Genomic DNA, 13,420 nt, shown 5'->3' on the forward strand with positions numbered 1-13,420 from the left:
TGAGGCGGTGGGGTGGATGGAGCATCCCACACCAGCGCGGGGACCCCCTGCGTGCTCGGCAGTGGACCCGGAAGTACTTCCAGTCCACTTCCGGGTCCACCACCAAACACACAGGGGACCCCCCTCCCCCTGCACCCCCAACAGCTTGGCAATCGGCCATGGGGGGACCTTGGGTGCACCCCCAGACCCAGGAGGCACCAGTCGCCAAGCTGGGGGGGGGGCAGGTCCCCTGTGCGCTCCGTAGCAGACCCAGAAGTGGACCGGAAGTGCTTCTGGTTCACTTCTGAGTCCATCGCCGAGCGAGCTGGGGCCCCCCGCCCCCATGAGCCTGTGGGACACTCCATCTGCCTCATCATCTCAGCATTCACAAGCCGCCTGGTACCTTGACATACGTAGAAAAAGCATTTAAAGCTGTGTCTATGTCTGAATCATCAAATCTCTCCAAATCAATTTGGAGAGTTCCGATTCGATTCAGAGAGATTAAAGGGTCTCCTGATTTGATTCAGATTTGGAGATTCAGCCACTGAATCAGGCTGAATCTCCACCAAATTGAATCAGCGACCGAAACCTCACACAGCCCTACTGAACATCCCTCTGGGTAAAAGAGCTGACAAAACAGCCTTCTCCAAAATACAAGGGCACAAAGTCTACATATACTAGAAGATGACAGCTGGGATTTATTGTCACTGGGTTACTTAAAGGCATAGTCACATCTAAGAGTGATACCTTCTAACTCAAAGATCTGCTCTCTGGATTCTGAGTGATGGCTGCTAGGCTCAGTGATAAAATCAGGGATTGCTAGAGAGTGTTTTTTGTTTTTCACAGAGTGCAGAACCCCACGTGCCAGGGACAGAATCCTGATTCAAGGTGAGGTGTATGACAAAAAACAATTTCAACTTTCAGATCCCATGTAGAGTTATTGGGGGGGAGGCTAATAGAAACTGAAGAATCATCCTTTTATAAGGAAGCCGAGAAAGTGTAAAATGGAGTCATTAGAACACAGACATGAAATCCCTTAATACCATTATCTCACTACATCATTACTTAAATGCCCAGCAGTATTATATATTTCACTAATAATGAACAAATAAACAAACAGTGGCTATGGCTTTTAGACACATGGCAAGTCTTTCCCATTCCAGAAGGTGGCACTCAACAATAGTGGGATAGGAACTTTACATGTACATTTTGAATCACTGATTTAAAAAACATCTTAGACATTACTTATTTACTTAGCTTGGTGGAGTAACTAGGGCAGGGCAAACAGAACAACCACCCAGGTGCCAACTGAGAGAGGGGTGGCAAAAAAAAAAGTAGCTGCTGCCGGTACTTCACGATCAGAATTGTGATCACAGCAGAAACCAGAAGTTGCTGTAGCCCAGATGCCCGGATGCTGATGATTCAAACTCTTGTTGGTTGAGGCTTTCTATTTCTATATACTGCATAATTACACTAAATTTCAAAGGGACAAAAATGAATAAATAGCTGGAAGAGAAGACACTTTGAAATCCTCTTGACATTTCTATAACATTATTGAACTCACTCCACTGTATCTGTAGCAGGATGATATTTATAGCAAGGACTTTTAACATCATTATTTTCTCCAATAATATAACCTTTTTTTCCCAAATAAAACTGCCAGATCACATGCTGACACAGAGATTTCACAAATCACATTTAACTGTATATGTGGGATTCTTAGTTAGTGTGAGCATACAAGAACAAAGTGGGCATGGCCACCTGTGTTATCATACTCTTAGACTGGTTCATTTCTCACCCCCAGTATGATAAACTAGCAAAGCAGCAGTGGTAGAGGGACAGTAAAGTGGTAATTAGGAGATTTTCAAAGGCCCAGATGGCAATGAAGCATCTAACGCCCACTGAACATTAACAGGAACTAAGAGTGAAATTTTCTCATTGCTTCTTTCAGGTGTTGGCTGGAAGTAAATCACTTCCAATAGGAGGTAGGTGCTGAAATCCATTTGGTGCTTTATAAAATTCCAAACTAGTCACCTAACTGCTACTTGGACCTTTGAAAATCAAGGCATAGAGTGCAAATTGTTCTCTCTGAGGAGGAGAGAGACCCAACCTAGGAAAAGACCAGACAGGATGTTACCTAACAATTTTTAAAGGATTTCCTCCCTGCAAAGTGGATATGATTAAGTGGGTAAGATTTTAGTTGAACTTTTGTTTTTACAAAGTTCAGCCAAAGATACGAATTCAGTAAAACAAATGCCAATAATCTATATGACCAATAGCTTAAGAATGTCCTTAACTCCACATTTTTGGTCTTAAGTATGCAAAAGAGCATGATTTACTTTAGAATACTCTGTTCTTAAACTCCAACCTTTATTCATTCTAGGAAATTATGAGTATTGCCAGAACTATATAAATTTAAAGGAAGCAGATGGCTGATTCGTGAAACAGTAGGTGCCAAATAAAAAATGTTTTGTGAGTTTGGAAGTCTATACCCTCTAGGATGAGTCATGAAAAGTGGGACTGAGTGAGGCTAATGTGGTAAGAACATACTTGAACAATATAAACTCAGACCTCCAACACTACTAGGTTGTGTACTGTAACTTGATGTAGTCAGTCAACAGCTACAATTCAAGTATAATTAAGATTGTTCCTTTTATTTGAGCATGTGCTTTATTTGACTGAATTAGATCAGGGATGCTCAACCTTTGGCCCATGGGCCAAATGTGGCCCATAGAGAAATAGATATCTGACCCACAGGGTTCCCCATGGATCGGGAAATTTGGTGGCAGGGAGCAGTGGCAATAACTATGACCACCCTCCCTTGCTGCCAAATTCCCAAGCCCCGCACAGGGGGAGTGGTGGCAAGAGCTGCTGCCCTCACCGTGGGAACAGCTGAAATGAATGTGCATCGGTGGCCTCAAAGATATTAAGAGATGTATTGAATGCAAGTCATGGGAAGTGATTCTTCTTATCTACTGAATCCTAAGGCCTCTCCTGGAGTATTGTTTTGGGCACCAGATTTCAAGAAAGACATGAACAAACTGGAAAGGGCACAGTGGAGAACTACAAACAAGATCTAGAAAACATGACATATGAGGAAGAATTAGAAAAACTATTTAGTCTCCAGAAGACAAGACTGGGGAGTGGGGAATTTGATAACAGCCTTCAAATAAAAATCTGCTGTTATAAAGAGGATGGTGATCAGCTATTCTACATGCCCTCAGGGAACAGAGGTAGAAGCAAGGAAAATTTTGGCTGGATATTAGGAAGAACCTTCTTTAATTTTTTTGCTCAGGATCGCAAATCTGGTTGATTGCAAACACAGATCTGCAGCTGGGATGAAAATTGTTGAGAGTGGGCTGTCTTTAAAACTCATGGTAGGTGAGAAGTAGAAGAGATGGTTTTTCCCTTAGTTAGGTACCAAACAAACATTTTGTACCTATGGAGGTTGGATCCATTTTTGTAGCTATATTAGAGAAAGATTTTTGGATTTCTTGGAATAGAAATTGATCCTACAGGAATGCAGGCCTTGAACGCTGCAGGCACTTAACAGGAATGTTCTGAAACTGACAAATGTCCAGGGGTGGAATAACACCGCCCACTGCCTCCCATCCCTTTCTCCTTTGTCCAATACCCTGTGCTTTTGTGGGCTGGGTTTTTTAATACATTTAATTCAATGCTGTTACAGAATATAAGTGTTATTGTGTTACAGTGCATTTAATGAAGCTACAGCCTCCTGGCCAATTTCTATACATAACTTTATGTCTGTTCATTGTCACATCAGCCTTCACCAAACATTTCAGCCTCAGAAAATCTGTTCCCTATTTTTCTCTCATGTGACCGTGTTGTACCCCATGGCTAGCTAATCAATTATTTGCTGAGCTATTTACTGACTAGCCATATTGTGAATAACTGCCTCTCATGACTGTCTTGTCTAACCAGATTATGTTCAGCAATTTAGTAAAAATCACCTTTTACTAAAAGTCTGTTTTTCCAGCAAAAAAATCTTAAGATTTTTTTTGTAGTTGTTAGCAATTATTTTTTCCTAGCCAAAAAGAATTCCAAGTTTTCAAACATTAATTCAGAAATGCTTTTCTCTAGCTCTTGAGCATCACAGAATCTTAAAGCAAATATTAGTAGGGAAGCAGTGGGACTCTCAATTGTTATATGAAAAAATTGACCTTGAAGGAATGTAGAATTTGATTTCTCTACCATACAAGGATTCCAAAATGATAGATGTTTAAAATAATTTTTTCAGCTGTGAAGTACCTCCAAGATACTGCATACTAAAAAGTAATTTCCTTCTTCTGGCAAGATAGAAGGCATTAAATATTGAGTATACTTTAGCTCCACTACTTCTTGTCTTTCGGATTTCAACCCTGATTAAAGCAGAATTGTTTTTTAGCTCCCATCATGAAGAAAAGAAAGGAAAGATTTCTTAGAAAAATAATAAAGATACCTCAGATTTATCTGTTCTGTTTTGATCTTAGAATATCATATCTCTACACAAATATTAATTAAACCCCAGCATCTGTAAGTAAATATTAATATATACTTCCTTTATAGTTAGAAGGGGCAGAGAGAGAATCAGGTCTCATACAAAAATCACATACCAAGACAGTAGTTCTGACTCCCATCCCTTCCTAGAAGCTAAACAGTAGGAAATAAGTCTCTATTGCACCAGTATCTCTCAGCGTGGATTTCAATAGTAAACACTTGCGCAGTCAACATTTTTATTTTATTATCTTATTGGGGAAGGTACCAAAGAAGCCCCCTTGTTCATGTTCTGTTCAATCCATTATTAGAACAACTGGCCACAAAGATCAAGATTATCTCCTGCTTGGTACCAAATCAAGATCTCCTGGACTCTAGGTGGAACTCCTTAAGAATACTCCCGTGCAGTCTTCTCTTGAAAAACTCCTGAGCTGCATCCCCACAAGAAAGGGTGTGCGTTTGCTGTGGGATAAAAGCAGTGGCATAAATTTGTGTTGCTGCTTTTGCCCCTGTACATGCCCCTGTACACGCCCTTACCTGGGGACCTGGGCACCTCCGGGTGTGCAGAGCTTGGCCAGCAGTCGGAGCGTGGCTCTGGCTGGCCAGGCTCTGGTTTTGGGTGGTGCATGCTGCCGCCATGTGTGCCATCATGCTTTTTTCTGGCCCGATCTCCTGGTGTCATAACAGCCCACTGCACTGCAAATTAGCGGTGTGATGAAAGTCTGCACGTGTGGTGCATGCAGTCTGCAGTGCCACAGAAAGGACTGCAGAACCACAAACCACACGTGTGCTTGTTTGGATACACCCCCGGGTAGCAAAACAACATTGAAAACCCTAAACACAAGGGGATCTCTTTAGACTTCCATTTAATTTCTGCAGCTGTATTTTAAATGATCAAATAATTAACAGTATATAAAACTGGTGACCAATTTTATCAACTAAATCTGCTTTTACACTATTTTAATTCTCAGATTAATCTCTAAAGATCTTTAATATTACAAATCTAGTTGAGTCACACATAGTCTGCTTAGAGATCTTGCAAATAAATATTGTTCCTTGTCTCTCATACTCTGAGTATAATTCCATTTAAGAAAATATCAGTGTAAAACTCCAGATGCATCTGAGCCAATAAACACCAAAGACTCAAAAATAAAATTCTAAAAAAAGTTATAAAATAAAAGTTTGTCTATCAGAAAACAACGACTTAACAAGATTAAAACAGTTCATAGGACAGTATTAGCTAAGGCAAATATAAAGTCTAAGAGCAGAGCTTCCCATCCCCTATTGAAACTCTTGGAGTGTAACACAAGAATTAAACTACAATAAAACAAGCATAAAGCTGCAACTGAGTAGACAGTTATGAAATATACAGAGAATCATGAAAGGAACCAACAACTGGTTGCTTTAAAAATGGTGAAAAAGAATTATAACCAACCCATGGGGTAAGGGTGGTCTCTCATATATTACAGAATCACAGGTTTGGAAGGGACCTCAAGGGTTACTAGGTCCAACTCTCTGCAGAAATGCTATCCATAAGAGCTTATCCAACCTTCTCTTGGAAACCTCCAGTGAAGGAGATTCTACAGCTTCCCTGGAAAGTATTTTCCATTGCCTTACTTGTCTAACAACAAAGACGTTTTCCCTCAGACGTAATCTTCATTTCTTTGCTGCAATTTAAAACCATTTCTTCATGTCCTCTCCCTATTCTTTAGTCTTTCAAATAATTGAAAACTGCTATCATGCTTAATCTCCTTTTCTCCAAGCTAGACGTATCTACCACTCTCAGCCTTTCCTTATAGGGCTTGCCTTCCAACCCCCTTATCATCTTTGTCACTTGCCTCTGGACTCTCTCCAGCTTCTCCAGATCCTTCTTAAAATGGAAAGCCTAGAACTGCATGCACAATCCTCCAGCTGTGGCCTAACAAGTGCTGAGTAGACTGGTATTAACGCTTCCTGCCCCTTACACCTAATACTCTTCTTGATGCAGCCCAAATTATGTTAGCTTTTTTGCAACTGATTACCCATTTTGAGTCCTCTGATCCACTAGAACCCCCAGTTTCTTCTCAGCCATGCTACTGCCCAGCCAGTTATCTCCTGTTCTGTACCTGTGCCTTTGGTTAATCTTCATTCTGTTCTTTCACTCAGCTCTTCAGTTTATCAGGATCTTTTCTAATTCTGGTGACTGAATTACATCACAAAGCACAGGGATAAATAGGCCTTGCAATTTTTAGTGCATTTCATCTCAATGCAGTTGTTATTTTTACTTATTATTCTCTTAATAAATGCCTTTTTTCCCTTTGAGCTTTGGAATGTTATTTTGACAGAACATCAATTTTCATGCCAAATAATGAGAAATCCTCCTTCCTTCTCAATAAATTTCTGAGTTTATAATGTTTACTTTTCCTCCTGTTTCACTGTCTCTATTAATAACCCTACAGACCTTTGTTGTCACAAAGCAACAAAACTCACAGTAATGAGTAGGTTAAAAAGCTCTCTGATGCCTAGCTGGTTCCTCACTGGATAGATAAATGTCAGGAAAATGTCTTTAAGAGGCTTGCCTGACCTCAGGAAAAAGCGCTTCCAGCCTGACTAATTCTAAATGTGAAAATAACATTTAAAAATGCATCCATTCATCTTGGATTAGAGGTGCTTTTCTAAGAGAATACCTTAAATAAATGGGTCTTCTATAAATACTGTAAATGTTCATCACAGGTAAATTAAACTCTTTCACACAATGAGATTCCCAATAAATGGTGAGCCTGTAAACTGCAAATAGTTTTTAGGGCTTTGAATGCTTCTTCATTGTATGCAGTGTAACATGGTGCAGATTGATGGTTACCTATGTTTATATCTGACAATCCAGCACACAACTAATCTGAATACTAGGACAGCATCTATAATTAGGGACCTAATCAAATCCCAATTTCATGGATTTCGCAGAAATTGTGAAATCAGGCAATTTCTGCAAAATCCATGGGGGGAAATAAAAAGCTTGCTAAAAATAAAATGCTGGCTTCCCAGTGGAAGCCAGCAGTCCTCACAGTCACTGTGGCCCAGCCACACAGCCCACTGGGGGAAAAGGGGAGCTGGCAAGATGACTGCTGCCCTACCCCTGATTGGCTGATGGCTTCCTGTCATGTGACCCCCACCCCATCTACCAATCAGCAATGAGAAGTTGGGGCTATATGAGGGACAGTCCTCTCCACCAATCAGTGGCCGGGGGCAGGGCCACCAGGGTCTTTTGGTCAATCAGAGGCATGGAGGGAGGGGACAAAGCAGTTTGCCTGTGAATATGGTAGCCAGCACCACAATTTTCCCGCAAAATCAACCAGCCGCCTTCTCGAGTTTAGCAGACCCCTATCTATAATGCACAGATTATTACAATGAAACACAGAGCATGTCATTGTGGGATTCTTGATTATACAGTTCTGTTTATTGCTGATACATACACTAGAGGACATGAACCAACTACTTTTGAAGCAGGAGGTTGCTCCATCTCCTTACTTACAATGCTAACAGAAGATCTGTATCATGAATTCAATGGCACAAAGTTTTACTACACTGAAGTTTTCTACATCACTTTAAGATCAGAATTCCCAGAGCCAGGTTTCTTCATTAGTTGGATTAGAGATGCTGGCACCAGGGAAGCTGAATCATGGGCAGCAGCAGCAATAGCAGCAGCAGCAGGAAAGACTCAGCCACTTATCTCTTGTTACAAGTATAGCTTAAGAAAAAGAAAGCAGGAAGAGGACGCGACAGAGAGACAAATGCAGCACAGAAGGCAGCCATAAGAACAGCAGCAACAGCTAAAGATAGGGGAAGAAGTAAAACTCAGAACGAGAGAACTATAGGTTTAATTTAAGTTTCTCTCACAGCACAACAGCAGAGAGATCAGAGGATTTATTGTCATTTAATTGTCCATTCAGTAACTGCAGTCAACACAGTGGGAGACAGCATGTAAAGCTCCTTGCACTGAGATAAGAACATATTTCTGCCTTTTAGATGAAAGGCAACTTACATCAGGATGAGGAAAAATGTGTTTACAGAGACAAAGGAGGGGATATTTCATTGTAATAGTAATATTTATACATCAGGTATATATAAGCTTCTTTAAGCATTAAATATAAATACTTGCTGCACACATAAACATAATAAATATGAATTTATAAATGAACAATTTGGCAAAAACCAAAAACATGTCCCTCTGTGCTTTGAAGATAAAGATGACTAGCATCTTAAAACTGACCTAGCCTTTGGTCACCAGGTCGCAGGATATTTATGTTATATTCTCTGAAAGCCTCACATTACATTGTGTTACTATTAATGTCCTTTATGTGAAAATAGCAAATTCTCCACTGGAAACAGGAATTATCTGATAGACTGTGTTTAGTTTATCAGTTGAGTAAAAATGAGGAGAATAATATATTTGAGTGGAGATATACTGATCAGTGCACCAGCAGAATCACAAAACACTGTCCTTCCTTCGGTACACAGCAATGGACAGGCCTTCACCATGTGCTGATGTTTCTTTAGTTTGTAACCTACAATGTAAGCGTGCCCGATCAATGATCATAGTCACTGTTGGCAGTGGGGGAATATACAGAAAACCCATGAAACACCTGAGAAACACATGAAGAGGTTCCAATGAAGCAAATCAGTGGTAAAGAGGAATAGGCTGGCATTACAAAGTAAATTGAATTCATATCAGTTTAAAGACATCAGTGGCAGGCTTCAGGCTTGACAAAATTTGCCTCATAATGATAAGTGGTGATGATAAGATTAATAGACCCAAAGTGGACCGGTTTCAACAGTTATCTGTCACCTATATTCTAATGGGAATTAAGTATCTGCACATTTCAGTTAATACAGGGAACCAAACAATACGGAAATGAGCCCTTAAGCTTACCTGTGCAAAATCAGCAGCGAGTCGCATCTTCCCACCTTCACCAAGGGGTCTTATTAGGCTGGCATTACGAATAAAAAGTTCAATTGCTCTCTGAGCAATGGCTTCGGTGTTATCAAAAACAAAGTCGAAACACTCAAAGTGTCTGAAGTAGTCACTCATGATTCTTGCAATGAAGCCCTGTAATTCTTTCATGTACAGAGAACAAGGGACATCTGGTTTTCCTGAGCTGGATAATGATCTACCAAAAATGTAAAAAAGCAGCTAAATTCATCCTTATAACACAACTAAAAATTTTTTTATTTCTTTTTAATTTTCTTCTTATCCCATGAAGTAATTTTCTCTTGCTGGTATGAATTACTGCATCTTATTTCTGCCTGTACGTAGCTCCCTCTGGAACTGCAGTCTAACATCTTTCTTGATCAACCATTGCCATTATGACAAGCTACAGGAAATCACCCCCTCCTATCCAATTTGCACAGCCTCCATCAGCTCAGAGGCTACAGCTCTAAATCCAGCTCCTAAGCTTAAATGTCCCAGCTGTTGGTATAATACTTTAATATTAGATTAAATAATACTAGGTACATGTCTCAGAGTAACTAGCCCAGCTTGTCTCAAACCCACTCTCTCTTAGGCCTAGTTTGTTCTGCCAGCAAAACTCTGAGTGTGAGTATACTCACAGCTTGTCTACTGTGACAAAACCTTTCTTCCTCCCAGAAGAGTTGTACCACCTCTGACAAACAGAAAAGGCTTCTGCTTCTGTCTATCGGCTGACAGAAGGTGTATGCAGCTACTTTCACACCTGCTGTCTACTGTGGTCCCTTCAATATAAAAATGCTTCGATTTTGTGCTCTGATGGCTTGGCTGTGGCAGTTGCTGTCCACCCATAAAACTTTTGATAGCAGAAGGGTGTAAATACAAACAAGACATTAAAATGCCAAAGTCCGACGCCCAAGATTGTAGACACTTTCTTCTAATTGGGGCAACAACAGAGTCTGAGCTATAGGGCATAGTCATCAGTGATCTCTCTCTTTGAATTATAGTCAGGTTCTAGAGTACTCTAAGATGTGAGTGGGAAGAGAGGGCACATAGCATCTTGCAGGATTTAAAAAGTCCATGGTTTGTATCAACAGATCAAACCAGAGAGCGCTTATTTGTGTTAAGAAGAGGGAAGACTGAAGCTGGTAAAATACTGTCAATGACAAGTGGAAAATCAAAATGAAAAACATCTACAAAAATGTAGTCAGTGTGGTAGAAGTGATATCTTTTATTAGACCACCTAGATAGTTGCAAAAAAATTCTTTATTTGCAAGCTTTTGGGTGCACATGCCCTTCCTCAGGCAAAGGAGAATACAAAGATTGTAAAATTACTCCCAAGTAGAAATGAAACTTCATATTGCACAGGAAACCTAGAGGGTGGTATAAGTTCTCCTGGGTGGAAAAGTTAATTTTATGCAAATTAGAGGATGGGCACATGAACCAAAAGCTTGCAAATAAAGAAAAAAAATTTGCAACTATCTAGCTGGTCTAATAAAAGATATCTCCTCTACCACACTGACTGTTTTTGCCTTTAGATCAGTACGGCTAAAACCTTTATCCCTGAAACATGGAAGATATTGTAATTAGCTGTTCTGAAACTAAAACTTCACAATTTTACAAGAAAGAATCAAAATCCCTGTGACCTGGAAGCGAACACTGCTGCTCCAGCCTTTTTTTTCAAGCCAGAAGTGCATATTTGCAGAGCAGCCTCAACACAACAGAACTTCTTTACCCAGAAGAACCATTCCATCACCAGTCCTCCTGTGCAATATGAAACATCTTAACAAGAAAGAAGCAAAATACAACATCCTGCTTGCCAGCAGACACCTTAGAGGTAAACAGACTGCCCCAACTTTTGTCCAAGCCTAATTTGCATAAAATGATTTTTTCCACCAAGGAGAACTTATACCACCCTCCAGTTCTCCTGAGCAATATGAAATTTCATTTCTACCTGGGATAAATTTTATAATCTTTGCATTCTCCTTTGCCTGAGGAAGGCTGTGTGAGCCTGAAAGCTTGCAAATAAAGAATTTTTTTTGCAACTATCTAGTTGGTCTATAAAAATGTGCTTTTTTGAATGGCTGCCTTAGAAAGAGAGAATGCACGAGATGTTGGGGTGACAGTGAACACCACAAGGGAGAGGTCACCACTAATGCTCTCACTGCCAGATAAATGGAGTTAACACAAAAATACTGGCCCCAGGTCAAGGTTTATGGAAGCATTCTCCACTAACACTTGGAACCTGTGGCCATTGCAAACCAAGTATTTGGGTTTTAAAACCAATTGCCACCATGGCACAGAACTTATCAAAAAATGCTAAACTCAGTTTGGGGAATATTTTCAAGCTATTTTCATTTCAAAGGGTTCTAAACTGATTCTTTTTATTTTCCAAATAATTCACATTTTTTCATGAAATTTTTCATTTAAAATATTACAGAAATTGTTATCAAAAACAGCTATCCACACTTCTTATTTATCAAAAGCTTGAGTTTTAGTAAACAATACATTTCATTTAGTTCTCAATAATGGTTTGGACAATACTTTTTGATAAAAAAGTTGACCAATTTTTTATTAAAAGAACTCTTTCTTGAAAAAACAAAAAGCACTGACATTGTTGAAAATGTCTCACAAAAAAAGTTGTTTTCTAAGAAGTCCTTTTCCCCACACAGAAAAGTTTTCATTTGAAATGGTCTGCTGACCAGTTTTACTTTACAGGCAGTCAAAATAAAGGCAGGTGTAATCTGATTATGACCGTTTGGATCAATGGCTAGGCTTCCTGCTGCGTTTTGTGTTAAATGACAATCAAACACACAAACCCTCAGGCAAAACTTCCTGTTGCAGTCATTGCAGCAATTAAAGGATGTTAAGCATGTACAATAAACAAAGACAATGATAAACTATGAAAGTTGTGACTGATTACCCAGAAAAATCTTCCTGATGCATAGTGATGATAATAGCTTCTACTGAGTCTCCGACTGAATTCAATAAGGGTTGCACAGCACTACCCATCAGATCATGGACTGCCTAAGAGAGTGAAATAAAGACAGGAAGAAATCAGTAAAAAAAATAACCCAGAAAACCTTCTAACACCTGAAATATATCTTGATTAAGGATAAATTAATTGTTACAGATATTTGCTCTCTTCATTTTAACAGTGTTCCTTTATCCCATATTAGACACTACTTAAAAGAAAGGAAAATGTAATGTTAGCTTCTGTTTATCTTTATTTAGCCATTTAACTAAGGCAGGGAAAATGTGGCTTCTTTACCACTACTAATACTACTAAAGTAAAGCTTTTATTTGAGGGGGCGTGCTGCACTTTGATACTCCTTGCATACAAAACATACTTTTGGTGCATGCACTTCAGTTTCACTTCAAAGGTGTTAACAATAATCTCTCCTTTTTAATGGTCTGGGTGTTCCATTAATCAAGCTAACCTTTCTTAGGGCAATTTTGCTGTCTGCTAGCTACTCCCAATTTCTCTCTCCCTATTTCACAGTTTTGGAAACTCTAGCTTGTTTCAAAATCATAGATCAACCCATGGATACCAGCCTTCAGCAACAGCTAGGATTTTAGCTTTAGTTTTAGTTAAGCAGCTGAAGAAGAGTATCTGTCCCTGCCCCACGCAGCCATAACTCTAGAAACATTGTGCATTATATTCCAAAGTGTGCTGTATGTGAGAAAATATAGTACTACTTAAATTTGACATCAAACACAAACATGGATAAGGGACAGAGGAAATGCAAATGATGGAAAAGTTTAAGTTAATGTAAATTGTGGCCAAGGGGAGGTCCATATAGTCAGAAAAGGTACCAGATGACAACAAAGTAGAAGTTGGCTCCCATTTTAAGTATGGCAAAACAACAAATTTCAGCTTAACTTAATAGAATGTTGATATTCAGTTACCTTTAAGGCTGCAGCAATAGTTTGCTCAGCAACTGCTGGAAATGAACTCTGGTTGGAAACCACCTAAAATGTAGAGTAATTTTAACATAGTTAAAATTC

At 39.5% G+C, this 13,420-nt stretch overlaps 1 protein-coding gene across 2 annotated transcripts in view; it reads right to left on the reverse strand.

Moving 5' to 3' along the window:
- Window positions 1-13,420, reverse strand: part of COG5 (component of oligomeric golgi complex 5) — a 355,827-nt gene that overhangs the window by 25,529 nt on the left and 316,878 nt on the right. For both annotated transcript variants that reach the window (XM_006257811.4, XM_019487452.2), the window contains 3 exons: window positions 13,322-13,384; window positions 12,336-12,439; window positions 9,380-9,617 (listed from right to left, as the gene is read on the reverse strand). In XM_006257811.4, the coding sequence (XP_006257873.1) occupies window positions 9,380-9,617; window positions 12,336-12,439; window positions 13,322-13,384 (405 nt within the window). The remainder of the gene's footprint in view (window positions 1-9,379; window positions 9,618-12,335; window positions 12,440-13,321; window positions 13,385-13,420) is intronic.

The sequence above is a fragment of the Alligator mississippiensis genome, chromosome 4 (assembly GCF_030867095.1).
Source record: "Alligator mississippiensis isolate rAllMis1 chromosome 4, rAllMis1, whole genome shotgun sequence".
Classification (NCBI taxonomy): domain Eukaryota; kingdom Metazoa; phylum Chordata; order Crocodylia; family Alligatoridae; genus Alligator; species Alligator mississippiensis.